The sequence below is a fragment of the Crassostrea angulata genome, chromosome 4 (genome assembly GCF_025612915.1).
Source record: "Crassostrea angulata isolate pt1a10 chromosome 4, ASM2561291v2, whole genome shotgun sequence".
In the NCBI taxonomy this organism is placed as follows: Eukaryota; Metazoa; Mollusca; class Bivalvia; order Ostreida; family Ostreidae; genus Magallana; species Magallana angulata.
In genome coordinates, this window is record NC_069114.1 from 20,000,640 (window position 1) to 20,027,384 (window position 26,745).

The 26,745-nt window shown below is 32.1% G+C and overlaps 1 protein-coding gene across 1 annotated transcript in view; it reads right to left on the minus strand.

Annotated features, from left to right (window-relative positions):
- LOC128179944 (uncharacterized) overlaps positions 1 to 26,745 on the minus strand; it is a 37,847-nt gene that overhangs the window by 6,278 nt on the left and 4,824 nt on the right. Inside the window, exons 8-22 of the mRNA XM_052847636.1 lie at positions 26,206 to 26,319; positions 25,407 to 25,569; positions 23,357 to 23,507; positions 21,802 to 21,958; positions 20,973 to 21,073; positions 20,405 to 20,502; positions 17,327 to 17,509; positions 10,308 to 10,369; positions 6,159 to 6,990; positions 5,536 to 5,843; positions 5,023 to 5,124; positions 3,093 to 3,183; positions 2,303 to 2,406; positions 1,416 to 1,628; positions 765 to 833 (exon numbers count right to left, since the gene is read on the minus strand). Coding sequence (XP_052703596.1) covers positions 765 to 833; positions 1,416 to 1,628; positions 2,303 to 2,406; positions 3,093 to 3,183; positions 5,023 to 5,124; positions 5,536 to 5,843; positions 6,159 to 6,990; positions 10,308 to 10,369; positions 17,327 to 17,509; positions 20,405 to 20,502; positions 20,973 to 21,073; positions 21,802 to 21,958; positions 23,357 to 23,507; positions 25,407 to 25,569; positions 26,206 to 26,319 — 2,748 coding nt within the window. The remainder of the gene's footprint in view (positions 1 to 764; positions 834 to 1,415; positions 1,629 to 2,302; positions 2,407 to 3,092; positions 3,184 to 5,022; positions 5,125 to 5,535; positions 5,844 to 6,158; positions 6,991 to 10,307; positions 10,370 to 17,326; positions 17,510 to 20,404; positions 20,503 to 20,972; positions 21,074 to 21,801; positions 21,959 to 23,356; positions 23,508 to 25,406; positions 25,570 to 26,205; positions 26,320 to 26,745) is intronic.

Consider the following 26,745-nt stretch of genomic DNA (forward strand, 5'->3'; position numbering starts at 1 on the left):
AAAAAAAAAGTTTTAAATTAAAAGAATTATGCAGCCATTGATGTACGCATGAAGAGTACAAATGATATACAAGAGAGAAGCTACATGTACATGTACTTATCATTGAAAGTCACACAGAGAATCATATATTATACATCATGTATATGTCAATATACATTTAATTATTCAATAATCATTAAATATTTTTTCCTCACTTTTTGAGGGGGGATTTTTAGAAGTCATAAATGAAAGTGAAATGGAGCTAGAACAACATCAGATCAGAAAGACAACACCATGCCAAATGTGCAAAACCAGAAAAATAGAACCAATGTACCTTGAGCTGTTAAAAATTATTTGTAACTTGCACATATTACTTTAAAGAACAATATTATTTGTGAGGCTCTCATATATTGGATGCCATCTACAGCATCTCTTGGTCATGTGATCAAATCCTATTTAAACACCTTTTTTAATTGAAGTTATAAGGTTGTGTAATAAGATTGTAGATCGCATGACCAAATTGATTTGCTTAATAGGTAAGAGCATCGAAACATGATTTGAATAATGGTGTACATTCCATATGGAGGAACCATTAGTAAAATGTAAAGTTTGAAAAGTTCAACAAAATTTTAATATGTTTATATAACTCAAGATTCAGTCAGATCTCCAACAAGCAGCAAAGCTCAACGATGAATGATCTTGTCCGTTAAGTATAATTATGTTTTATTTTGGGGGTATGCTTTAAGGAAGGAAAGGTTCGGAACTGTGACATGCTTGTAACTTACATCATCCATAATGGCCACCAGACTATCCACATAATTAAACACAAGCAGGCCTAGAGACCTGAAGCGCGGCTTTTAAGGAAGAAAAGAAAAAGGTCGGTTAAGTAAGGTACAATTCTCAATTACCGTAGCATCAAATCAGTATATACTTTCTGCTTCATTTCATTGGAAATGACCATTTGGGCTGAGCAATAGTATATAAATTTTGTATTTACAAATTTGTATGAATTGTGGGTTTGTTCTATCTTCCATGTGCTTGTTTCGATTTAAGATTTATTCCTCCTTAAATATTAGACATAAACTCTATCAAAATTCTCACTACTAATATTTTCCAATTAAATATGAGACAAAGATAAAAAAGAAAGTTATGAAATTGTTTATTAGAAAAAAAACATGAATTTTCAACTGTACTGAGCATAAATGTCACATTGTGTACTGATATTACCTGTACATTTTTTGGGGAGGAGGGGATTGGGAGAGATGTGTAAATGATCTCTCTCATATAATCTTCTATGTATGAAAAATATGCATAACTTAGTAAGATTTGATAAATTTGGGTACTAAATTGGGGAAAATACAGTACAAACATTTACTATGTCTGATAAATAACTCAGTTTTGTGAGAAACCCTGAAAAAAATTAAATAAATTCTTACCATCTCATTACTGGTGACGATGCTTGACGTGGTCTGATCGAACACGATCCTGCCACTGAAGGAGTGGGAGTGAGGGAGGCCGCCGAATGAGTGGGCGGAGGCGGACTTCTGTAACTCGTGCTGGAGGTGGTGCTGACTGCTGATACACATCTCGTGGCGCAGCTGTAGCTTCTGGATCTCCTTCTTAGTCAGTCCGCGGATTCTAAACCCTCGCTATTATGAAAGAAAAAAGATAATTTGAAGTAAGGAATGTATTCTCTTTCATTAAGTTTAAGGAAAAAAATAACCTATTAATTGAGCAGACAATGATTTTCTTTGTAGTAGTTTGACCCTTGACCTGGTGACTTCAAAATCAAAAGGAGTCCTCTACTCCTTTAGTGGAATTAATGCACAATGTTTAATATCTCAAGAAAGGATTTTTCAAGTTATTAAACAGACAGTATCTTCCATGTTCTGATTATTTTGACCTCTGACCCTTGACCTGGTCCAGGCAATTTACTCCTTAAAGGTACTACAAGTTTATGTCTGTCAAGCAAAAACTTCTGAAGCTATCGGAGGACAATATCTTGTGCTTGACCTTTATTCCTTTTGACAGTTTTGTACTTCTTCAGATGTACTGTAAAACAAATTTGATGTCAAGTGGACAATACTTGATCAAATGACCTTTAAACATACCAACCAACAAACATGTGTAAAAAATCATGCTTTCATTTCGCAAAGGGAGAGAGCATGAAAATATTGGTCAAAACACAAACAAACTTACAAAATTGGAATCAGATTATGTATTAAACAACCTAATTGCAAATTTTTAAATGTAATACTATACACATTTTCATAGTCTAGCAAAAGGTTTTATAAAGTTACTAACTTGCATTAACAAAACCTACCTTCAGCAGTTTTTCAACAGGGAAAGGCATATTAGTACAGAATTGACGAATCCTCTCGCCAACAGTAAATGTGTCATTTATCGCACCATGGTGTTTCGCTGACACTGAATAGAAAAAATGGAGAAAAATTCAATAGATGATCAGCCCTGATCTATCTCATCATAATTAGGTCACTATTATACTCCCATTAATTAACATTATTTATTAGCCCTCAATTAAAGGAATTCAATATCAGTTTCAAAATAAATTGAATTTCTAAAAAAGTTCACACCTTACAACAGTAACATTTCCATGTTTGATAAAACAGATTCACTGATGATACATGAGTGATACTGATTGAACCAGAAATAAATGCAATACATGTACATAGTTAATACAAGTCTCCAACTGTAGCATTAAGACATTATGCTCTTTCTTTATATCATAAGTAATATTATATCAGTATCTCAAAAATATTAGATCATAAAATTGAATCACATCTTTTCTACGGTCTCTAGTGAAAATTTTTAAAGAGTCTTGCATTTATGTATACATCTTCTCCAAAGTCCAGTGTGTCAAATACGTAGTTGTTCCAAATTCAATATTCTAGCTACCGAATATCCTGCAGGCAATAAAATTTTAAACAAGAGCTTAACTGGATTGATTTTTTTTAAGCAAACATGCAGACTCAGCATCTTGAGCTATCTTTACATACCTGTAATTGGACTAAAATTGCTGATCTTGCAGTTTTAAAAGCCTGAGTAATTTTAAAACTCCATAATCAGTGGTAAAACAGAGTTTAAAATCTTACCTGAGTATTTTGTAAACAGGATGAGTATAGAGAGTACTACTCGGTACAGCACTTTGACTCCTTCCACTAAATAGCAGTCAATGATTCTCACCTGAAAATTCACATAATAAATGTCAACCTTATTTTTTAAGCAGTATTCAGGCCTCACCAGTGCTCACAGAACCAGTTATTGGACAATGACCTCTTTATTTTCGAACTGTTTATTCTAGTTCACAGTGAATTCTTTCTTTCTTTTTTTTTTTTGGTTTAACCCATTCATCTATTTTGTATATATTTTGTTTTACAGGTATAGCTACCCCATATGTTTCAAAAATCGAATAACAATTTTCTTATTCAGAGTAAAATATATGACAAAAATTAAATTTATCTGCGTTTAAAAGATATATAATCAAATCTGATAACTTCAAATTCTACAATGATAACTCTCGAAGCAATAATAAATCACTGCAATATCTGGCGTTATCTAAGGCCAGTGACCCAATGTCACTCCGAGTAATGTAAGGAGTTATCTCTCATGAGAGCGTCTTTTATCCGGTGATTACGCTCTATAGGAGATAGGCGATAAAACCAAGATCTATGGTATCACAAAACTCAACACACATGTATAAGATGTGCAATAAACTTTCCCTTTTAGCAACCGGTATTTCAAGAGACCTTAAAACTTTACATCACTTTAAACACTTACTGTATAAAATTTATGAGACCAATATTAATGTTTATTATCTGAATTACAACTACGGTAAGTAAAAAAGCATTTTATTTCTCCGTTTTACAAAATAAATCACATTGTCTTCGAATGTCACCCCCCCCCCCCCCACCATCTCCCCTTTATTAAAACCTAAAAAGCATATTGTATAGCAGTACAAGTAATACATGTACTACCATTGTAATGTCATATAAAATTTTGTATACCATTCAAAAGTTCAGAAGACTGGGTGGTCAACAAACTAACTATCAAATCTTCCTTAAATTTTTAGATACGATTTGATTTGCTTTAAACTATCATTTAATTAAGAAAAAATTGAAAAATTACTTCATGAAATTTTAATATTTTGCTATATCTTTTATACTGAACTCTTCTTAAAAGAAGATTTATATTGTCTAAAAATTGCCACAACCATCCAGCCCCCTTAAAGGGAACAGGGGATTTATCACAAAAGTACAACAGGTACCAGGAAAGCAGGCTAGGCTTTCATTATCTCCATCTGTCGGTACTATCTTCATAAAACTGCCTTAAACTGGTCTCAAAGGGGCAAACATTTAAGGTCATGACTGATAGAGTACCAGGTAAATAAATCACATTGACACAGCAAACATTACAATTCTCTGAATGCTGAGTACAGTACTGGTACAGGATAGTATTCAATGTGTGAAATTTGAGATAAGAATTTTAAAACTCTATCTGTCAGAATAAATTGTAATATATGAAATGTACTTCCTTTTCTAGAATAATATAATTTCTTTTATTTCTTTGTTGAACTTCTATATATGATAAGTTTATCCCTGAATAAAGGATATTTATTTACTGTTATGTAAAACAAGATATTAATATGAATCAATGGGAGGATATTTTGACGAAAATGTCATGAATCCAATCTAAAATCTACGTGAATAATACCGGACATATGAAGAAAAAAATGGGATTTACAGGTGAAACATGTATATAACTTCCCATACAACACACTTCACACAAGGAAATGCTAAAGAACAGTCAGTATAAATGTTCACACACTTATGACTCTTCACAATAAAAAAAATTCAATTAACTCACAAGCAAAACCTCTTAATATATTCAACAAAATTCACATTTTTTTTAGATACAAGTCAGCTATCTGAGTGGATGTTGAGTTGATATGTACATCTATTTATTAAGATTGTAGATTCTTAATAATTTTGAAGTACTAAGTTATTCATTGGTATCAGTACTCACAATATGGGGAAAAGGGAGGTCTGAGAAAAGCCACCACATCCAGGAGTCGAACACTGCTGTCACATCATTGCAGTTCCTCACCAGATACACATATGCTGATTTCTACAAATACATAATCAGTTCTGATAATTAAGAGACAGATCTTAATTTCAAAGTGACTTCTATCCTTACATACAGTTGAACTTCGATATCTCGAACACTGATATCTCAAATACAATTAATATGTCGAAGTGATTTGCAAGTCCCAACCACTTATATTTTAAGCATTTTACCCTTGAAATGCTGAAAACTCTGATATCTGGAAGTTTTTAAACGGTCACATCTAGTTCAAGATAACAAAGTTTGACGCTATATCTGAAAACATACATAAAACCATAATCTTTGCAACATACAAAATAATTTCTGGTAATATACCGTACTATAAAATTCAATTTCCACTTTATAACACTGTCTGAAAATCTGTCGATAGATATAAGATTGTACATGTATCAATCAAAAAAAAATATGCATTACCGCATATTTTTTGGTAAGGTCTCGAAGTACAAGTTTAGACGATTCAACAGCAACTTTGGTCTGCATTATATTGGCATCTTTGGAACGGAGTAAAGCATATATACAGTTAAAAGCATCAGAGGGCCCCATGTAATGCAGAAAAATGCTCAGTTTGGGATACAGTGTAGGACAGTACAGAATCTCTGGGTTGGTGTTTTGGATCACAGCGAGAATTTTCGCCACAGTTCTGGTTCCTTGTTCAGATAAATGGTAGGAGGTGAGATTATTGAAGTCCACAAAGGGAGGTAAAGCTAAATCATCAGTGTTTCCTGAAAGATAAAAAAATGTTAGTTGTAATCAAGAAAATTATACATGTATACAGCTGCTCATCTAAATTATTTAATTTCTATAAATATTTATCACTTTATCAACATTGATCAAATTTAGAAGGGGGTTTAGCAGGTTCACACCAGACTCTCCTGTAAAATTAAGACTAAATGTAATATTACATAATAAAGTTACTGAAAATAGGCCAATGACCTCCCTGGCAAACAAATTCTTACCAAAATAAAACACAGCAAATGACATGAGATGAATATAGTATTTGATAGAAGAAAGAAAAGAGATTGGTACTCTAAACTTACTTTGGTGGAAAAGATCTTTCTCATAGTCGTCATAGAGATTCCCTTTGGCTTTGTGAAGCGTCTCACAAACTCTGACCCACAGCTGTCCCCGAATAGTGTCGTGGGTTCCCCAAGGATTCCGTCGATGAAAGTCCTTCAAGTCCTTGTTGCTCGTTCTGTACAGCTTCAGCAGTCGAACAAGCTCAGTTTCATGATCTGTCCTTTCACCACTGTGTGCACTCTTTCCAGAATGAGTGAGATTTCTATGATCCACATAATGGGTGAAGGGAATTTGCAGGCTGTCCGTTGGTACAATCTCAAATCCGATGGAAACTGTATCTGATTCTTTGTCCGTTCCACTGGAATTTAGAAATTTAACCTCTGCGTCTTTATCCGATTCAACTGACGACAGAAATTTCTCATCCGAGTCTTGATCGGTCTCATTTAATTCTCCTTCTGTAGACTCTGTGTTATCCTCTTTATTATCCTTGTGTGACTTGTCTTTCATTGGTGTATGATCACAATCTGTTATGTCCCTGCTTTTATCACTTTTAAGCTTGCTGTCTTCACAAATCTTCACCTCTGTAATATCTTCCTCTGTTCCCTGTTTTTCATCATCCGTCTGGTTTTTCAGATGCTCCATCTTCCCTAAATCTTGGTTCTCTGGGCACTCCTTCTCCTTTGAATCTTGGTTCTTCGGATGTTCCTCCTTTTCTAAATTTTGGTTCTTAAAAAGGCCATTTTCCCCTAAATCTTCTTCATCATTCACAGATCCTTCTTTCCCTTCCACCTCACCAATTTTCATATCGATTTCATTTATATTCCCTTCCTCTGACATTTTACCTGTTTCTATCTTCTGGCTTCACATTCAGCAGGTTTTATATCCTTTAAAAGTTTTGTCACTCTTATATGTAGAATATCACTATAACTAATTTCACAATCGTTTATTTCTCCATGGATCCCATTCATTTCTCCATATCACTGATGAAGCTATGCATTCTGATGTCATCTATCCCATGACTGTATTCGTAATGAAGCCCCTATCTGCCTTATCTAAACACTGCCGTATCACCATCAGATCAGATAGCTGCAAGAAAAAGAAAAACCTGATTAAAATGCAGGAACACGTTTTTAGGCAATACAGTTATTATCTATATGCAGGCCAATATGTAATTACAAAATTCTGTGTATATAAACATGAGTAATCTTTGTAGCTTATTACAGTAATTGTTAAAGCCCTCAGAAAATTTTTACCTATCTACCATTTCCAGCATCATATATTTATACATTAATAAACAGGAAATCATAATTCAACTTTCATTATTTTATTCTGTATAAGAACTAGAATTTGATTAATTAATGTGGCAAATCTGAAATGGCTACAAACTATGAAATAAGAGAAAACTTCTTTGTGTACAGTGTAGCTAGAACACACAAAACCTAAATGTCATTAAAACAGATGACTTGTGGTATCTGCACATTTAGTGGCTTTGAGGTGATGCAGCTAAAATTGTACAGGTACAGTTAGTAAACCATTACAGTGTTTCTGGGATTAAACCAAAAAATACACCAACAAGTTGTCCTTGTCATGATGAAATATTACAGGTACAGTAATTTAGTCGTAGTTTACAGAATTTCCAGAAGAAAACTAATTAACTCGGGGGTTAATTTACTTACATAATGACTCAATACAGTCATGTCATAGTAACTTTGACAAAATCTGGTGATGATGATAATAAAGTTTTTCATGGCTAAAACAGTCACCTGTCTCTCAAGATAATGATTTAAAACAATCAGTGTTGGTTGAAAAATCCACAAATCTTACAAGTCAAGAAAATTTTTATCTGTAACCAGGCATGGGATAATCGTAATCGTAATCAATTGTAATGATTACTCTTTTTCAAGTTACAGCCTGTAACCCTATATTGCCATTTGATATTTTTTTTAAAGATATGAATGTATATTAATATATACGTATGCTGTGTATTTCAAAATACAAATAGATAAAACAATTGATTTATAAATACATCTGACTCCAATGATTAAATATTACAGGGACAGATGTTGCCGTGATAAATATAATCTCATTTGAAATTAATAACAAATTTGCGTTGCTAATTCGAATGATGAATGTGATATAAATCTGTTCAAACACAAGTATGATATATGGTTCCTAGAAACACAAGAATTTTATTCGTGCATGCATCTGTATTAATGCAATTAAAAAACCAACTGTGTTTTCAAAATATTGCTGTACGCCATACATTTATTTTTATAAAGGTGGCATTAGAAAGAATAATTATAAACTACATGTACTTATATTAACTAACAATTGAAAGAAAAGAAAAAAAATTTCACATTTATATTAATCAAAATTTCCAAAATACCTCTTAAACATGTACATGTATATTAAACATGTACCATATTCATAAACATGATTAAATATGTACATTATAAGTATATGTATATATTACTAATGCATTTTCAGTGATGAAAAGAAACAAGTAACCGAACTGACCTCTGTATACAAAGAAAAGGATATCCGCGCACATTGAAGGCAGGGAAACATGTAACGGAATAGCCTTCACCTCATTAATGCATGCACTTCTTTCTAACAATTGTACAGACAAAACTTCGACACACAGCCCGAGGTAACATCAAATTAAAGAGTTGAAAGCTTGTAAATAACTACCGTTTCCTGTCACCAAGAAAACCTTACACATGAATAAATTAGGCTCATTACCTTACAACATGCAACAATTGTCAATACAGAATGCTGGGGATTAGCATGTACAAATAACTACATATACTGGCTGCCACAACAACAACAAGTGCTAGTCCTTGGGGCTATAAGAAATTATTCAGGTCACACAGAAGGCATTTTAAATATCTAATCATCTGTATATATAAAGATCACGAGCATCATTTTCTCGAGCTGACACAGACTACAGTATTTGTCACATGACAGGTGAGGTCTGAATGGCCACAAAACAGCATGTCTTAACATTCTATATTTACCAGAAAAATTCCCATTAAAGTTCTTTTCACATTACAAGCTTTGTCTCTGTAAAAACATGAAGCTGTCAACCAATGACAACAATAACACTAGAATGTTCCATTCACCTTATGTCTCAAGGGCTGTTTTTATACTTTTAACATGTGATTTTCTTTTCATTTTTGCACAAATTTGTTACATATTAATTACATATTAAAGACGCTTATGTAAATTTTGTTCAGATATCGAAGATGAATTCCATCTTGTTTTGAAATGCCAACAGTATAGAGAAATCAGAGTAAAATATATTAAGAAATATTATTGGAAAAAACCGTCTGTATACAAATTTATACAATTATTAAGTGTTCAAAACTTTAAAGAACTGTGTAATTTGGGGAAGTATCTCCATCTAGCTTTCAATATTCATGATAATTAAGAAAAATTCTCTGTTTTTTTTTTTCGCCTGTTAGTAAAATTTTATTTTATATAAATTGTCAATGTACTTTACTTGTACATGTACATGAAACATACCATTATTTCAATATTGCTATTAAGTATATGTAATAACCTATGCCATAAGATGTATGTATTGTGCAAATAAAGAATGTAATCTTAATCTTAAAATTAGCATGCCTAGTCTAAAAGTGTTTCACTACATTGAAAATAATTACAGTTTTTATGTCTACCCAGTAAATTGGACTTCAGAATCTATGAAAATTTATACAGATACAATACCCCTTGTGGTACATTTTTTGTCAAAGACAACTCGACAGACCTTGATTTTTTATTCCATTTTTTAAAGTTAATACATTAAATTTTGCATAAACAAAATTAAACTAAGGGATTTAGAAATACATACTGCAGAATATAACTATACATATATTTATGATAAGAAATATTATGTACTCTTTATAGTACCATTCCATTTTTTTTTTTAGCTGAAATAGTTTTAGTATTAGATTAAAATTTTATAAAACTATATACTTTCAATGAATGCCATACAAAATGTGATTACTTTACACTTATAGTCAGTATATGTATACAAATGAACTACGAAGTATTAATTAGGCCTATTAGTCTTACTGATCGACTTCAATTATAAAAAAAACGGGAAACCTACATGTATTTAACAATTTTTTTTAAAAAAGTCCAGCATTTAAGAAGATATTCCTTACCTGTGTTTCTGATTCAAATGGTTGACTTAATGACTCATTAATTTGTTCATCAAAGGTTTTTCCTAGAAAAACAATTTGTAAAGGTACAAATAATGCAAAAATGGGCAACTCCCCCTTCCATACATGCTGTAAATGTATACACTCTTTACCATGCTGTGTAGGAATTTAACATACCATATAAATTATGTAAATTTAAGCCGAACATAAAATGCACTCCAATAAAGTGTCAACATTTACCAGGTAGTAAATATAGGATTTAATCAAAAGTAAAATACTCAAGAGTTGATAAATTACTGGGTTTTTTTTTCTATAATTGTCTAGGTGTTTCAGAAATATTTTTATTAGTCTTCTTTTCATCATTGAATGTCCAACCTTTTTATAGTTATGATGCAGACATCAAATTCATGTAAACCCCATCCTGAATTATACAGAATACATCACAAATTTAAACCAGCTTTCCAGAAAGCTAGATTACTACAAAATGAAAATGTCCAATAATCCTAGAAAATGAAGCTTCACCACATGCAATAACAGACACAAATGGCATCAGAATCTTATGAAATCCTCAAACATATTGCAACCGAAATAGCAAGATGGTAGACAACTCTGTCAAACTTGTCTGCAAAGTCCACAAATGACTTCATTTCATTTTTTTTTCTTGTGTAAAGTTTCAAAGCCAGGGAAAATCCTCACATATATCAAAGTCATCTATAACTGCTCGATTCAATTGTATAGCCCACTTTATTGACACTGTGATATAGTGATTTTTTTGGCTATCTTTCAAATATGTATATTAATGTAGTAAGCAAATTTACTAATAAGTATTTTGATCTTTCTGTGAAATGATGTAGAAACTGTGTTAACTAATAAACACTTACTAAAAGGAATGACTGAAATATTCTAAATGGGGTTGCAAGAGATTTTTTTCAAAATTTCTCAGTTAAATCTCTAAACATGCAAAAGAGCTTTCAATTGCTAGTTTGTATGAAGATTTATTTCAAGTGCTTTATTTAATTGTTAAAAAAAATTAAATTAAGCAGATTTTTTGAAATGCAATTTATGTCTTTTAGAAAGGCAGAAAAAGTGTAAAAAAAAAAAATATAAAAACACATCTTTTGCATCAATCCAACAATGAAAAAACAGTCTCAATTTCAAACTAGTCTTGCTTGAAAACAAATTAAATTCTCTTTATTCATTGTAAAACATTACAATATATTTACATCTAACAAGTATTATTCCCTCTATTTCTTACGGAAACTTATAGTTTATTCATAGTTCTATAGAAACAACCAGACTGAAATCTACACGCCCCATTTATCGATTGGTCGAAATCTACAGCTGCTGAAACTAACAGGGCTGAAATTGACACGCCCTGTTTATTGTTTGATCGCAACCTACAGCGACCTAAGAAAATCACAGACTGCACGAAATGGTCATGATGATGTCAGACTCAAAGTATCACAGGAGACGATTTGGCTGTTTCTTTTAGCTAACGTACTTTTGTACGTTAACAGTAATTTAGTGAATTTTACTAACTTTTCATAATCAATTTATTAATTATGGTATTTAAAAGAAGATGTTAATATAAACAATAAAATGCTTTCTTTGATGATTCATGCGAGTTATGAAGGTAGCGATCATTGCAGAAAAAATTTACATTAAAGCAAGTCTATTTTGGAAAATGTATATTGCTTTTAATATTGAACATGGTCAGACCACATCACGCGCCAAAGAAACAATTCTCAAATGAAGGGCACCCATTTCTAAATTGCTCTTCAAGAACTTGGGCATTGGGGTAGTGTATTTTTAATGCAAAAAAGTATAATGAGAATGGTTGTGTTTGATCTGCTGAATTGTTCATGTTTTTTTATGAGAATTTTTTTATCAAGGTATGCAAGAGACACAATTTTCAAGGTGAATGAAATCGTCCTGTGAAACGGGGTTTATGTAAAACTAATTACAAAATCAGCACTCACTCGTAATTTTTGTCTCTGCTTGCTCTCACAACTGTGTAATATACACTTACAGTAAAAATTTATTTACGCTGTCTGACAAGAATTAGATGTTATAAAATAGTACACAATGGATAAAAACTGTTGTCTTTAACTGATGGGGCGATTTAGAATACTGTCCTGTGTTTACTATTACGTCACTTTCAATCAATTCATGGTTTTTCGTCTTCCAGCAATATTTTTTGGCGTAAAATTTAAAACAGCTGAATATATTAACAGATTACAAAAAAATAACTAACTCATCGAAAAATATCTTATATTTCACAAACATATTACCTTTGACAGATAAAAGTTGCTGGGATTTGAAAACTTTTAGTTGCACTTTCAGTGTTTTTGCAGCAGAAAGGCGGATCAGATTTAGATAAGTCGTACTAAAATAGATAAACAACAGCGAGCTAGTTCGTTCAATAAACTATTCGTACTAAAGGTACATTTTCGCAGGGTTCTCCACATGGTCTTTGCATTCTTGAGTGTAAATATAAAGAAGACATTATATGAGGCGTTGTTCACACACACGAACTATTTTCTAATATATGTTTTAAATTTTGATATTAATCAAATTAACAGGTTTTTTTTTTCAAAAATGGAAAATATTTTTATATCAGAAATTCAAACTGATTTCTTGTCTCCTATCACAAAATATATTCTCTGTCAATTTTTTTTTCAAATGCTGGAGAATATCCACATTATAATTGATTAAAATGAATATATCCTTGACCCATATTAAATTGCTGCACTAGTGTCAAATTCTTATTTTATTGATTCGTTAAAGATTTATTTTTGTCGATTTTTCTGATATAAGAAAAAACTAACAATTTCATTACATACCAGATAATCATGTTCTGACGTATCAAGAAATTGAATTAAAAAAAAAATCACAACTTCATTAAAAAAAAGAAATAAATAGATTATATAAAATAAATTAGAATTTTTTATATAAAATATCAAAAATTCTTTTCACTACCAAATATATCATTATTGATATCATGCAAGAATTCTTGTTTTGATATATTGTTTTGAAAATTGCTGAAAGATATTAAAACGGCACATCTTACAATGAAATTTATGGGTCATGTCTTTCTTACACAATTAAGAACAAGATTTTAGATAAATTTATTTGGTAACACAAACAATGTTCATTGGAAAAAAAAAAATTATAAATGCACTGAATTTGTGAGAATAAAACTAAAAAAAAAAAACCCAAATAAAAAACAGAGAATCAGTTGTCTTATGTTTTTAAATATTATGTGTTGCTCACTTTTTATCTCATAAAATATACTGTATCAAAAAGTAAACAGATCCATGCAAACTTAAGTGAAAGAGTTAAAACTTAATTCAAAACAAAAAACAACATTTTATAAGACATCCCCACTACATAGGAAAAATGATAATCTGAGATAACAATACATCATAAATTGATAAAAAAATTTATAAGAATAAAAAACCCCCCAGAGATTAACAAAGATAAAATAAGATTCAACACATAACAGAGGAAATCAATACTCTCTTGATTCGAACAAGGTAATAAAATTAAAAAGTAGTCCAATTGAAAAAAATGAACTAAAAAAAGATTAAAAAAAAAGTACCGGGTGGTACTACATATGTGTCATTTAAAACATTGAGACTAGATAATTCACACATAACCTAATTAAGTGTACCAACCAAATAAGCCATGCAATACGCAGGAACCTTGTTGGAAACCCAGAGCCAGTCTCATACATTTTTACATGTATATACTTCCTGGTGGTGTAAAAAATCTCCCATTTTTGGTTTTATGAAAAATTTTGATTGGGTTCTTCTCAATTTTGTGGTGGAAATATTAACTGCTGCATGAATGCTAACATGTGAATGAATGTAGACAGAAGCATGTATTCATAAGGTGATCATTGTTTTTTTGGCCTCCAAAAATTTTCTTATTGGTGGATTATGCAGATTTAAACACTGGAGCAGGCAACAAACAAGTTTTACTCACTATATGAAATTATTAAAAAACATGATGGTATCAATTACAACTAATACAAATACCTGAGCTAGTATGCATATCTCTCCAAGCTAAGTGAATTTTTCCTGAATTTATATTTAATTGCCTTTAAAAACAAACATAGCATATAAACAAAAATTATGCAACACTTCTGATTTACAACAAACTTTCAGAATTATTGAAATATTTCAAAAGATTGATCAAACATTTTGATTTTATTTGACAGAAAAATAAACATGTATATGTTTCTCTCATTGAGTCTCTATCCTGATTCATAATGCCAAAGATTTCTATGGTATATAAAAAATATATTATAGGCCAAAAAAAATTAATGATTTGTTTCTCAGGCACCGCCGCATCAGTAAAATCATCGCCGCATCAAACTTTTTTATCGTTATTTTTCCGGATTTTTCATATCTTCTCAATATCGGTTTTCTCTTTTATAAAATCAATGTAAACAAACGCTCAGAATAAAGGCTTGACTATGTCAGTAAAAACGTTATTTTATCTGACACATCTACCCATTGACCAACCTAGGGGGCTACTTGGGCTAAATACAAGTTTATGTAAATAAAAGTACTCGTTTTGTGGTCGGTAACTTCGCCAGAATTTCCTCAGAAAGAGAGGTTGAAGTTGCCCTGTATTCTGAGTTTACGATCGTGAAAGTTAACCCCAAAATCAATAAAATGATAATCATCTAATTCAAAAGACATTTTCATAGCCTAATTTAAATCCTGTTGTGATTAATAACTAGCGACTGGCTTATTTTTAGAGGTTATAACTACGGTTGATGCATTCTCATATTGTGCACTGAAAATTACAACCGATGTTTATAACTTTAGGTGCTGATATTACAATTAGTTAGTAACATGTAATTAGTTAATAACTCTGCCAAGTTCGTGCTAAAATAATCTTAAAACCGTTTGTCTACAGTTATCTTTAAAATAAAACAGATCAAACTATATGACGGTTGTAATTGGGTCAAAGGGTTGGACTAATACCTCCAAAATACACTGAAACACATAGACTGATTTCGTTTGTCATTTAGCCAACACAATTACGAAACATTTCATCTACAAAATGTATGAATACATATAATGAATTAAATTTTAAAAAATGGATAAGATTTTAATTTTTTAGGGGTTGTTTTATTTTTAATTGACTTGCTTTTAATCCAATTTAAATTAAGGTTGAATCTGTATATTCTATACATGTATTATCATTAGCATTATGCCATTTTCAAAGAATGGAAGTCTACCTGATTTCTCAAATTCCTCCCTACTTTTCTGTGAGGGAGAATTTCAGAAATGAAGTCTTCCTAAACTAAGTTTGCTCTAGGTAAATTGGTTCCTGTTAACACTACCACTGAAATTTCTCTGTTATCTTAAGAAATTGAAGCCTCTGTGATATTGCCTAATAGCAGGAATAAAGGACAATTGTATTGTTTGAGAATTTTATGATGACTAATTTACTTTTGCTTGATTTCTGTCCTCAAGGCACTGGAGATTGAAAAGAAAACACCCCAAATGAATGCTTTACTTGATAAATTTTTATATGGCAAATTCAACTAGTGAAATGCCGTAGAAATTCCCCTATTTCAGTTCAGACTTGTGTTGTTATGTGGAGGGGAAAGATGGGCCGCAAAATGAAGCAGGGGCACAAACCATTTGTCATGTTTGTTCAATTGCAAAAACTCAACCTTTGATAAGGAAACAGAAACAGCTAAAAAGAACAAATTAAAACAAATATTTAAACTTTGCCAATGTATCAGCTTGATGAATATCTGCTGATGAGTACACAAATAAATCATAAAATATGGGTTAACGTCATTGTAAATTTTGTCTTAAAAAAAAAAAAAAAAAAAAAAAAAAAAAAACCCTGCCTGCCTCATCAAATTTTCAAAATTTTGGCCCGAGAAACTAATGATTAATTTTTTTTGGCCATACATGTAAGAGTTTATGGGCAGGGAATATGGCAGCTTTATAATTGAAGCTTGGCTCTTATCATTTGCTTTTGTAAACTTATGGTAATTAAAGCAAGTTCAATAGCCTGATCTGTACGTCTTTCATCACCTATGGACGACATTGCCAGCCTTCATGATACGAGTCAGTGGGTCCAACATTATGCAGTGTTTGATAAATTTCACGGTAAGTAAATACCGCTCTGAATTATTGTCCCACGGCTTACACACATTTAAATGAGTGGTGGACAGTGGATGAAACTCTCCAAAACCAGGATCTGTAAGTTATCAAAAGTAAAAATCTAAGACTAGTAATAAATTCTCGAGATTTCTCTAATCCGTCCTTATTGATGATCATTATCCATTTGATATATTCCTTATTTTGACTTTCATGGTGATCGCCATGTAATCAGAAACGAGTAATTTGGTTGAAGATGATTTGAACATTCAACAACAATCTGTTAGATCTCACTTACCACTAGACTCTGGTGGGACTATCAGAACTTTGATTCTTTTATAACCAACGGACTGCTTCTCTGTTTCACCAAAACTTAGGCACTTGATTCTGTTTTCTGACACAATTTGCTTAAATTTACTGTGTAAAGTTCTCAGAGCTGGGGAATCTACAATACACAATTCATGTTTTCATGATTTGCCCTTTCCTTACTTTCAATATCTTCAAGTACATGTAATTATTTCACTCACAAAATTGTGTAAAACACTTAACTTTTATACATGTATTAAATTTTTTTATTTTCATGCATCATATAAAATTATAAGATTCTCTTTTTGTTATTTTTGTTATATTGCTGCTTATAAACTTTCATAAACATGTATATAAAAATATTCATTTGTCTGTCATTTGATTTCATTTTGATTGTATGCCAATATGGTGATGTCAATAAGCTGAATTGAATTGAAATAGAAACTCACATTATGCAGTATTTCACAAAAACTATGTTATGCAAATTAATTTATGATAATACACATATTTTACTATCTTTCAAAATCAAAGCACTGTAATATCTCATATAGTGTACATATTCTCCTTACTGAGGGGTTTTACCTTGGCTTAGTTCCTGTACTTCCACTGTCGGGGAGAAGATACGACTCCCCCTGCTGGAGATGTTGGCCAGGGCAGATCCACGGTGGGGGGTGCTGTAGAAGATGACTCCCGAGGTGTTGTCAACAATGTCTGAATAATCTGGTTTTTGGTCACTCTGACATAACAATTCCTTCACTAGCAAACCTGTCAATGAATTTCAAACACAAGATTATGTTGGAGTAATCAGAGTTTCTTCCCTTTGACTGCAGATCCACTTACCACACGACTGATTTTCATAGATGACTTTATAGGATACATGTATAAAAAATAGTTACATGTACATTATAATATATAAATTATGGGAGATAAACTTTCATAGTCTCCTAGTTTCTTATTGTTACACATGTGAAACATAGGTAATCAGAGATTACTAAGCTCACCGAGACGGAGCATCACCCTTATGAGACATCACCTTCATAAGACCACCTTTATCATTTTATATGAAAATCATACTTTATGATCTTGGATATTCATGGATTCTGTTTTGACAAAATATCGTATATCATCTGATAAATTTTTTTATGATAATCATATGTTCATATGTTAATCAATACAATGATATAAAATTAAATATTGCATCATGTCATATTTATAATATATATCATATAATACAATAAAATACTGTAATAAACAATAATGAGATATGATATTGTAACATATGATATGACATTGTATTGTGTTTTACCTTATTGTATTTGATCACATAATACAATATCATAAAATATAATACAATATAGTATTATATTACAATATCATATAACATAATACATCATAACATTGAAACATGATATTATATTGTATAATTTAGTATGATATTGTATTGAATGACACTGAAACATATTTGATACATTATATGATATTATATCATATAATGCAAAATAATTTGATTCTAACATTGTATCTTATCAAATGATACAATATTATGTGATAAAGTAAAATATTATAAAATACATTATTATATTATACATATTGTATCATATGACACAATAATATATATTACAATATCATATAATACAATTTCATGTGATATGATAATATATCATATAAACCAATATCATATCATACAATATCGTATGATACAATATTATATAATATTACAATATCATATAATACAATTTCAGATGATATAATTCTATATTACTGAAACCAATATCATATTATACAATATTGTATGATACAATATTATAGAATATACAATATTGTATCATAGGATACAATATAATATTTTGCAATATCTTATGTAATTGTATCATGTGATAAAATAATAAATTAAAAATACAATACAGTACTATACATAACAATATCATGATACAATATCATAACATAAAATATCAAAAAAATTGATACAATATCATATCGTATTGTATAACTTTTTATAATATAACATATGATATCATATTGTATCATATCAAACAATATTGTTTCATATCATACAATACTATATCAGAGGAATCATGTTATATCATTTATCATAAACACATCTACCTATCGAGCTGGTTTGAGTGAGGTAGGAGAATTCTTTAGCATCCTTGATAATGGAGATCAGGCTCTGCATCTGAAGCAACCTCTGTGTTTAATTTATAATAAAGTTAAATCAACTATGCAAGCTATCATCTATAAAACATGTCACCTGTTCCAAAAAACTAAACCTCATCCAGCATCCGAAACCTATGGCTCAGATTCAGCATTCAAGCCCATCAGGTGCATTGGTATCATAAGACGCATTATCCATGCAAGTTTGGTGAAGTTTGGACCAGTAATAACTAAGATATCATCATCAGAGGGCACTAGCAATTAAAACCTTAACTTCCTCCAGCATCTGCAACCTATGGCTCAGATTCAGCATCCATGCCTGTCAGGTGCATCTGTATCATAAGACACACCATCCATTCAAGTTTGGTGAAGTTAGGACCTGTAATAACTAAGATTTATTTTTTAGCATCCTTGATAATGGAGATCAAGCTCTGCATCTGAAGCTACCTCTGCGATTCATTCATATTACAGTTAAATCAACTATACAAGTTTAAAATAGTACTATCATCTATTAAACATGTGACCTGTTCCAAAAAATTTAACTTTATCCAGCATCTGAAACCTATGGCTCAGATTCAGCATTCCAGCTTGTCAGGTGCATCAGTATCATAAGACGCACCATCCATACAAGTTTGGTGAAGTTAGGACCAGTAGTAACTAAGATATAATCATCAGAGGGCACCTGCAACAAAAACTTTAACCAACTCTAAAAACCTTAACCTCTTCCAGCATCCAAAAACCTATTGCTCAGATTCAGCATTCAAGCTTGTCAGGTGCATCAGTATCATAAGACGCATCATCCATACAAGTTTGGTGAAGTTAGGACCAGTAGTAACTTAGATATTGCTATCAATGGGCACATGCAACAAAAACTTTAACCTGCTCCAAAAACCTTAACCTCCTCCAGCATCCGAAACCTATAGCTCAGATTCAGCACTCAAGCCTGTCTGGTGCATCAGTATCATAAGACACACCATCCATGCAAGTTTGGTGAAGTACAGACCAGCAGTAACTTAGATATTGCTATCAAAGGGCACCTGCAACAAAAACTTTAACCTGGTCCAGCAACCTTAACCTCCTCCAGCATCTGAAATTTAGGACCCAGATTCAGCATCCAAGTCTTTCAAGTCCATAAGTAGGTCCAGATGCATCATCCATGCAAGTTTGGTGAAGATAGGACAAGTAATAGCTTAGATACAGGACCTGCAACAAAAACTTTAACCAGGTCCGGACGCCGACGCCGACGCCGACGCCACCGCCGACGCCGAGGGTATAGCATAAGCTCTCCTTGACTTCGTCTCGGTGAGCTAAAAATATGTGCTTGTTAGTTTGAAAGGAAAAGGTTGCATATATACATATCATATCCTAAATTAGTCATAATTCTCACTTCGAAGCTGCACCATTCAATGAATAACTGTTATATGATTTGTGTGAGATTTTAACAGATATTAATGAATATCTAAATAATAAAAAAACGAATACATATAATTTTTTAGCAAATCTGACCTCCCATTGAATGAGTGACCCAGATAATGGGGCGGGACCCTACCCCTGCTGCCTTCAGTTTCTCTTGTAGTTCTGAAGCTCTTCTTTGCAGTGAACGCCTAAAGATACCAGAATCATCAAGATATAATGACTAAACATCTTAGTAGCTCCAGGATCATGAAAGATCTAAAATGTAAGTCAAAATTACAATCCCCCTAATGCCACTATACGTCACTTGAAATGTGTACCCGTGGCTTGCAAACAAGATACTGTACTGAATTAATTCATAAATATGTTTCAAATTTTTGCTTGCATTTTCTGACAAACATCATATACTGCATACAAATTCTGACTTAATTCTAAAACAGCTCCATGATCCCAAGGCCTGGTCAACAATTCAAAGAAAGACTTTTATATGACAAAAACAAAGCAGTAAAAACTCCTCCTTGCTAAACATTTATTTATACATGTACCAGTTAGTGACTTATCGGTGACCAGAGAATGTGTAATTTGATGTTTGTGACTTATTGCTGACCGAAGAGTATAAGATTATCATCAGCTTATTATTAAATATATCACCAAATCGTACTTTTCAATTTCATATGGACAGCTAGCATTCCAGGTACTGAGGTTCGTGTCGTACTCTACCGATAAAATCCTAATGAAAGGGACGTCTTTAGCCAGCCAGTCCTTCAAAACACCATGATCATAGAAAATATAAGATATCAAGTGGTGATAATTGCTGGTAAAATATAGGTGCTAATACCTGAAATAATTGTTAGTTGGATAAGATGTTAAATAATGCCCCCCTCAAACTTTATGCAAGCAAAGAAAACAATTTTTTTTTAAATATGCTCTACTTGAAGTTTATGCAGGTAAAATATAGGTGCTAATACCTGAAATAATTGTTAGTTGGATAAGATGTTAAATAATGCTCCCCTCAAACTTTATGCAAGCAAAGAAAACAATTTTTTTTTAAATATGCTCTACTTGAAGTTTATGCAGGTAAAATATAGGTGCTAATACCTGAAATAATTGTTAGTTGGATAAGATGTTAAATAATGCTCCCCTCAAACTTTATGCAAGCAAAGAAAACAATTTTTTTAAAAATATGCTCTACTTGAAGCTTATGCAAGTAAACATTTCAATAAATGTTAAAATATGTTCTACTTGAAGAAAAAAGAAGCAAACATAACAATAATTGTCATCAAGGTCTGACAATTATACTTTAAAGACGAATATGCATTTATTCATGCCATTATCAAGTCATGTCAGAAAACTCAAAGCGAGATTTTTAAAAATCGGCTAAGGGCGCGTTTCTTACTATTTTACACGGATATAAGTTCCGCCCATTTTATATATTATTATGCAGATATTAGTTCTGCGCATTTGCTTAAGAATCTACAGTACACCCATACCTTTGGCCAGCAGAAAGTGTATGTTCCTTTGCGGACACTCTCCTGTCCGTCCGACACCTTGTCTTTGTCCGCTAGCTTCCTGTCCTGTTGTCTCCAGGTCTTAAAAGGTCCTCCCAGTAAGCCGTGGACAAAAACCACGTCGGCCATTAATGGTTCACTGCATTTAAAGTGAACTTCATTTCATTAGAGTTCATCTTAATTAAAAAACATGTGTTTGTGATTTCAAGCTCATGTAAGAATATACATGAATGTATATTGCTTTTTAAGTTCAAGATCTAGTAAATGAAAGGTGCCTACAGGTTTATGAAATTCAAGATATACGGTAAATTCTTTTCCTGATGCTTCATAACAATATCTTTGTTTCATAGGGTGTACCAGGGCTTAAATTTTTGGTAAACACAATGAAAAATCATGTTTCAAACAACCATCATCTATAAAATATGAAGGATAAAAGTAACAAATCTCAGAGTTTTGGCCATTTTTTACTATTGAAATATATCTTAAATGCCTACAGTCTCTCCAAATACATCATTAAAGAAGCTTTTGACCTCCTCTTCAGAATGATGTCAAATTGAATATAGGTACCAGGATTACTTTTCCCGTGATTAAATATAGAATGTCAAAATATTGTTTTATTTTCGAATTCCTTAAAAGCCGAAAAATACGGGAAAAGATTCATCAAATCAATTATGACGTCATAATGGTTCTAGCACCAAAAAGACAGTCTGGGATCATTTACTAGATCTTGACCTTAAACCACATTTTTTTTCTTAAGATAGACAGACAGACAGACAGATTAAAGAAGAGAAAACCTGTAGTAAATAATTTATCATTAATGACATACTGCAGATTGTTTTTTTTAACATTAAATTATAAAGTACTTCTGAATCAATCTGACAAACCCCTGCAGTGTACATGCATAGGTTTATAGGTTTACCTATTTGGCCCAACCTAGAATAAAACTGCATATTAAGCTGTCTTCATCATACTACAGAAATTAAAATTTCTTTAAAAAAAACCAAAAACAAAAACAAAACAAAACAATAAAAAAAAACCCAAAACCCAATCATCATAAGCTTTTGCATTCCTCAACACCGTGGAATCAGACACCCTTGTTTATGCCTGAGGGAGTACAGTTAAACACAGTTTCGGCAAAAATACTTAAAACAAATTCCTGCTTACAGTGAAGTCAGATTCATTTCCCTATTCTTTAAATATAAATAAAACAAATAACAATTATAATTAATCAAAAATCTTTTGTTCCTGGGGGCTTTACGATAATTATGTTCTACTGTTAATGTTCTTGTAGATAACAATATTCCCTGACTAATCCCTGGGGCAATTGCTATAAGCATGTTCTATAGTACTGGTCCATGTACATACATGTAATAATATTCACTTAATTCTTTTTGGGGTTTTTTGCAATAACTGTGTTTATCTGTACAAATACATGTAAATGTAACAATATTCTCCTGATGTCATCCCTGGGGATCCCTATAACACTGTCTCATTGTACATAATAATATCTCCCTTTACCCTGCCAGCTGGTACTGACCTTGACCTGTGGGTGGGATGGAGGAGGTACACCCCACTGGGGTACAGCACTGTTCCCTCGTCCCGGTCCAGATTGACCAGAGCTCGGGCAGCATGCAGAGATAACTGAAGATCAGCTGATTTGGACCATTTATACAGTATCGACACCCAACCTGAGAACATTATGGAAGTTACATACCAGAAACATAATAAACAGCACACAAATGTTCTAAAATTTCAATCTGTAATTATTAAAAACAGCCAGTGTTACTCATCTTGAACAAGTCTACCAGGTAGTCTTAATCATGTTCCCATATTGATCAATTTAAATCATAATTAATTTTATTGTATGATTTGTTCATCTAAAAAAAATCATATTTCTCGAAGCAATGCCTGAAGGAAATATGATTTTTCTTGGAAATAAATCTTATCTCCAAAACATTCATGCAATATGTTGTTTATCATACCGAAATACAATAAGATAGAATACATCAAGCTCTTATAGTTTTCCAACTCTTTTAGAGCATAATTTATCTTTCCATAGTAATTTCTCATCTTCAATCATTTGAATTATATGTATGTAATTTAATTTGCTTTTTTTCTTATATAGATGGATTAAATTCTTTTTATAAAATTTGATAAAATTTTAGAATCATTACGGGTAATTTGTTTGATTACATTGTATGATCATCTTCAGGCAGTTTCATAACCGTTTTATGATAAATAACTACCCGGTAGGTGCCCAAGGATGAGGAATACTGGGATATGATATTTTAACTCCCCTGTAAACTGGCCCTGTTTAGACCAATCAGATGACTTGTTTTATGGAATACAATAAAATAAATATATCTTATATGCACTGGTAAAGTAGCAGTATTTAAATAGGTACTGTAGACATATTTTTTTCCACGGGGTCATAATTCCGCGGAATCACAATATCAATTTAATCCGCGGGTAAAATTTTACGCGGATTCTTTGAACGAGAAAAATCATTTGAATAATTATTATTGAATTTAGTTCTGAGCGATTTTCATTACCTAGAATTTGTCCAACTTTGGTCTTCAATGGTAAGAACTGTTCACAGTGAACAGTCATTATCAGTTGTGCACTGGTCGGTAGTCATTAGTTAGCGGTCAAGACGTTACAATGCTGGCTAAAATCGTCTTGTGATCTTTATTAACTGTCAATTTATGGGTTCACATGTCGTTTAAATTATGAGTTGATCAGTTTTATCAAATAAAAGGATCTAAAAATTGCAGTAAAAACACGGGTCTTAGCGTATAGTTAATTGGGTCATTGAAAGACAGACCTGCTTGGGGCTATTTGTCGTCTGACACGTGCCGTTATCTCAAGCTGGGAGAAGTTTAAATTTCATGCAAGTAAATTAACCAAAAATTCAAATCTTTAGGAGATTAAATTATTTATTATGTGAATTTTCAATACTAATTTGTTTGACAGTTTTTATAGATAAAAACGATATACATTGATTTAATATATGAAAATAAAGTTATGAACTTTATTTATGATTTCATTTGAAAGAGGAGATTGTTTGATAAACACATTAGGATAATGATAAATAGATAAAGAAACAGATGAATTTCTAAGAGTTCAATTGTTTATACAAAGCAATTGCACGACAAAATGCCGCGAAATTTCCTTCAAGGAAAATGTCGTCGCGCGTAAAATCCCCCATGGAGATTTTCAAAAGTTGGCATGTATGAAATTTGGGTACACGTATATGCAAGTGTTCAATAATGTAGTAAATTCCGATTATCCTTATTCATGTAATGCAATTTCAAAATTTCATTCCAAAATGCACTTAAAGTACACTGGGAAAAAATTCCGCGGAAAATTTGTGCCCACGTTCATAGTGTAAATTAATACCACACGGACAAAAGTACGTCTACAGTATCTTCATGCATCACATGCTGAAATAAATAACAGTTCCAACTAATTGTCTCATGATGTACCTGTAAAAAAACAAATCAGTTAGCACCTGTTGGACTGTCAGACAGTTTAATGGAATGTTTTTTATTTCTTTACCTGTTTTTATTCATTATTATTTCCCTCACCTGCTTTGATTATTCTATTATGCAATTCTTTATGGACGGACAGATTTCCCAGAATCCTCGCTATCTGTCTCCTCATCACGATGCTGTACTTCCTCTTGTGATATGTCTGTTGAAGCAATGGCAGCACCCCCATCTTCATCATTTCAAAACAATTGTGTCGCTCCTACAAGGTACAGCAAAGTCAAACATTTTTACCTCAATGCTTATTTGACCTTGAATTTATAAATTTTCAATTCGAAGTCCCACAATGTTTAGGAAGCTGTGCTTGCTGTACTTGTACTGAAGACGTGAGTACATTGTACTGTATATCTGTTACTTTGGGATGGCCCATGTTTTGTTTTTTCCCTTTCACACTGGCCCACGTTTTTATTTTTGCCTTCTACACTTTGCAAATGGTTTCACTCCATCTTAATTAAATTAGCCAAGACACAGTTAAGAATAGATACTCATTAACCTGTTTATTTAAAAATTGTTTTGAATTCACCTGCTGGCGAAGGTGAAAGGGACGAAAATAAAACAGGGGCAAATATTTCCTTGTATACAGTATTTTGTGAGCAGTACTCTAGATTCTTTATTTTACGCGAGTCCTTAATTCCGTGATTCAACGGTTTTCCATCAAAGTGCGGGAACATAAAATCGCAAATGCTGAAATTTTATCATATTTTCATGTGGTTTACATATGTCCGAAAATTAAAAGTGAGGTTATAAAATTCATGAGACGGGCTTCTCGCAATTTTACGCAGACAATCATTCCTCGTGTTAATTAGGAATTTACAGTTACTTAAAAGAATCAACTTACATTGGAGTGGCTGATCAAAGCCTGCAGGCAAATGATTTCTACCCTCTCCTCTGGACCTCTGTCCACTGTTTTGGCAAATTCCACCCCGGGACCTCCAAAACTCCAATATCCTCCCTGACAAAGATAATGGGCTACATAGCATCAAACAGAGGTTTGTTCACAGAGCAAGTACTGGCAAGCACCTGCCATAATTCCCTATAACTGCAACAAAAATTTTGGCGAATGCTTGTACGTTGTAAACACGTGCTAGCAGTCAATCGCTCTGCTAAACACACCTCAGATTATAGGCATCAAAATTAGGTTCCAAAGAAGTCAGACTTGCACAATAAACTTTATTCACATTTATTTGTAATTTCTTTTCTTGCTTGATCAGGTTTATTTCAATTTCAAAATACATTGTACCAGTACCAGAGTACCAGGTAGAGTACTGTATGGTAAAATTGGACAAAATAAATACCTGGTACATCAAATTACTCCAGTGAAAATCCATATCGTATATTGCATATGCATACACATTCAGAACGGTAATCAGTACAAAAC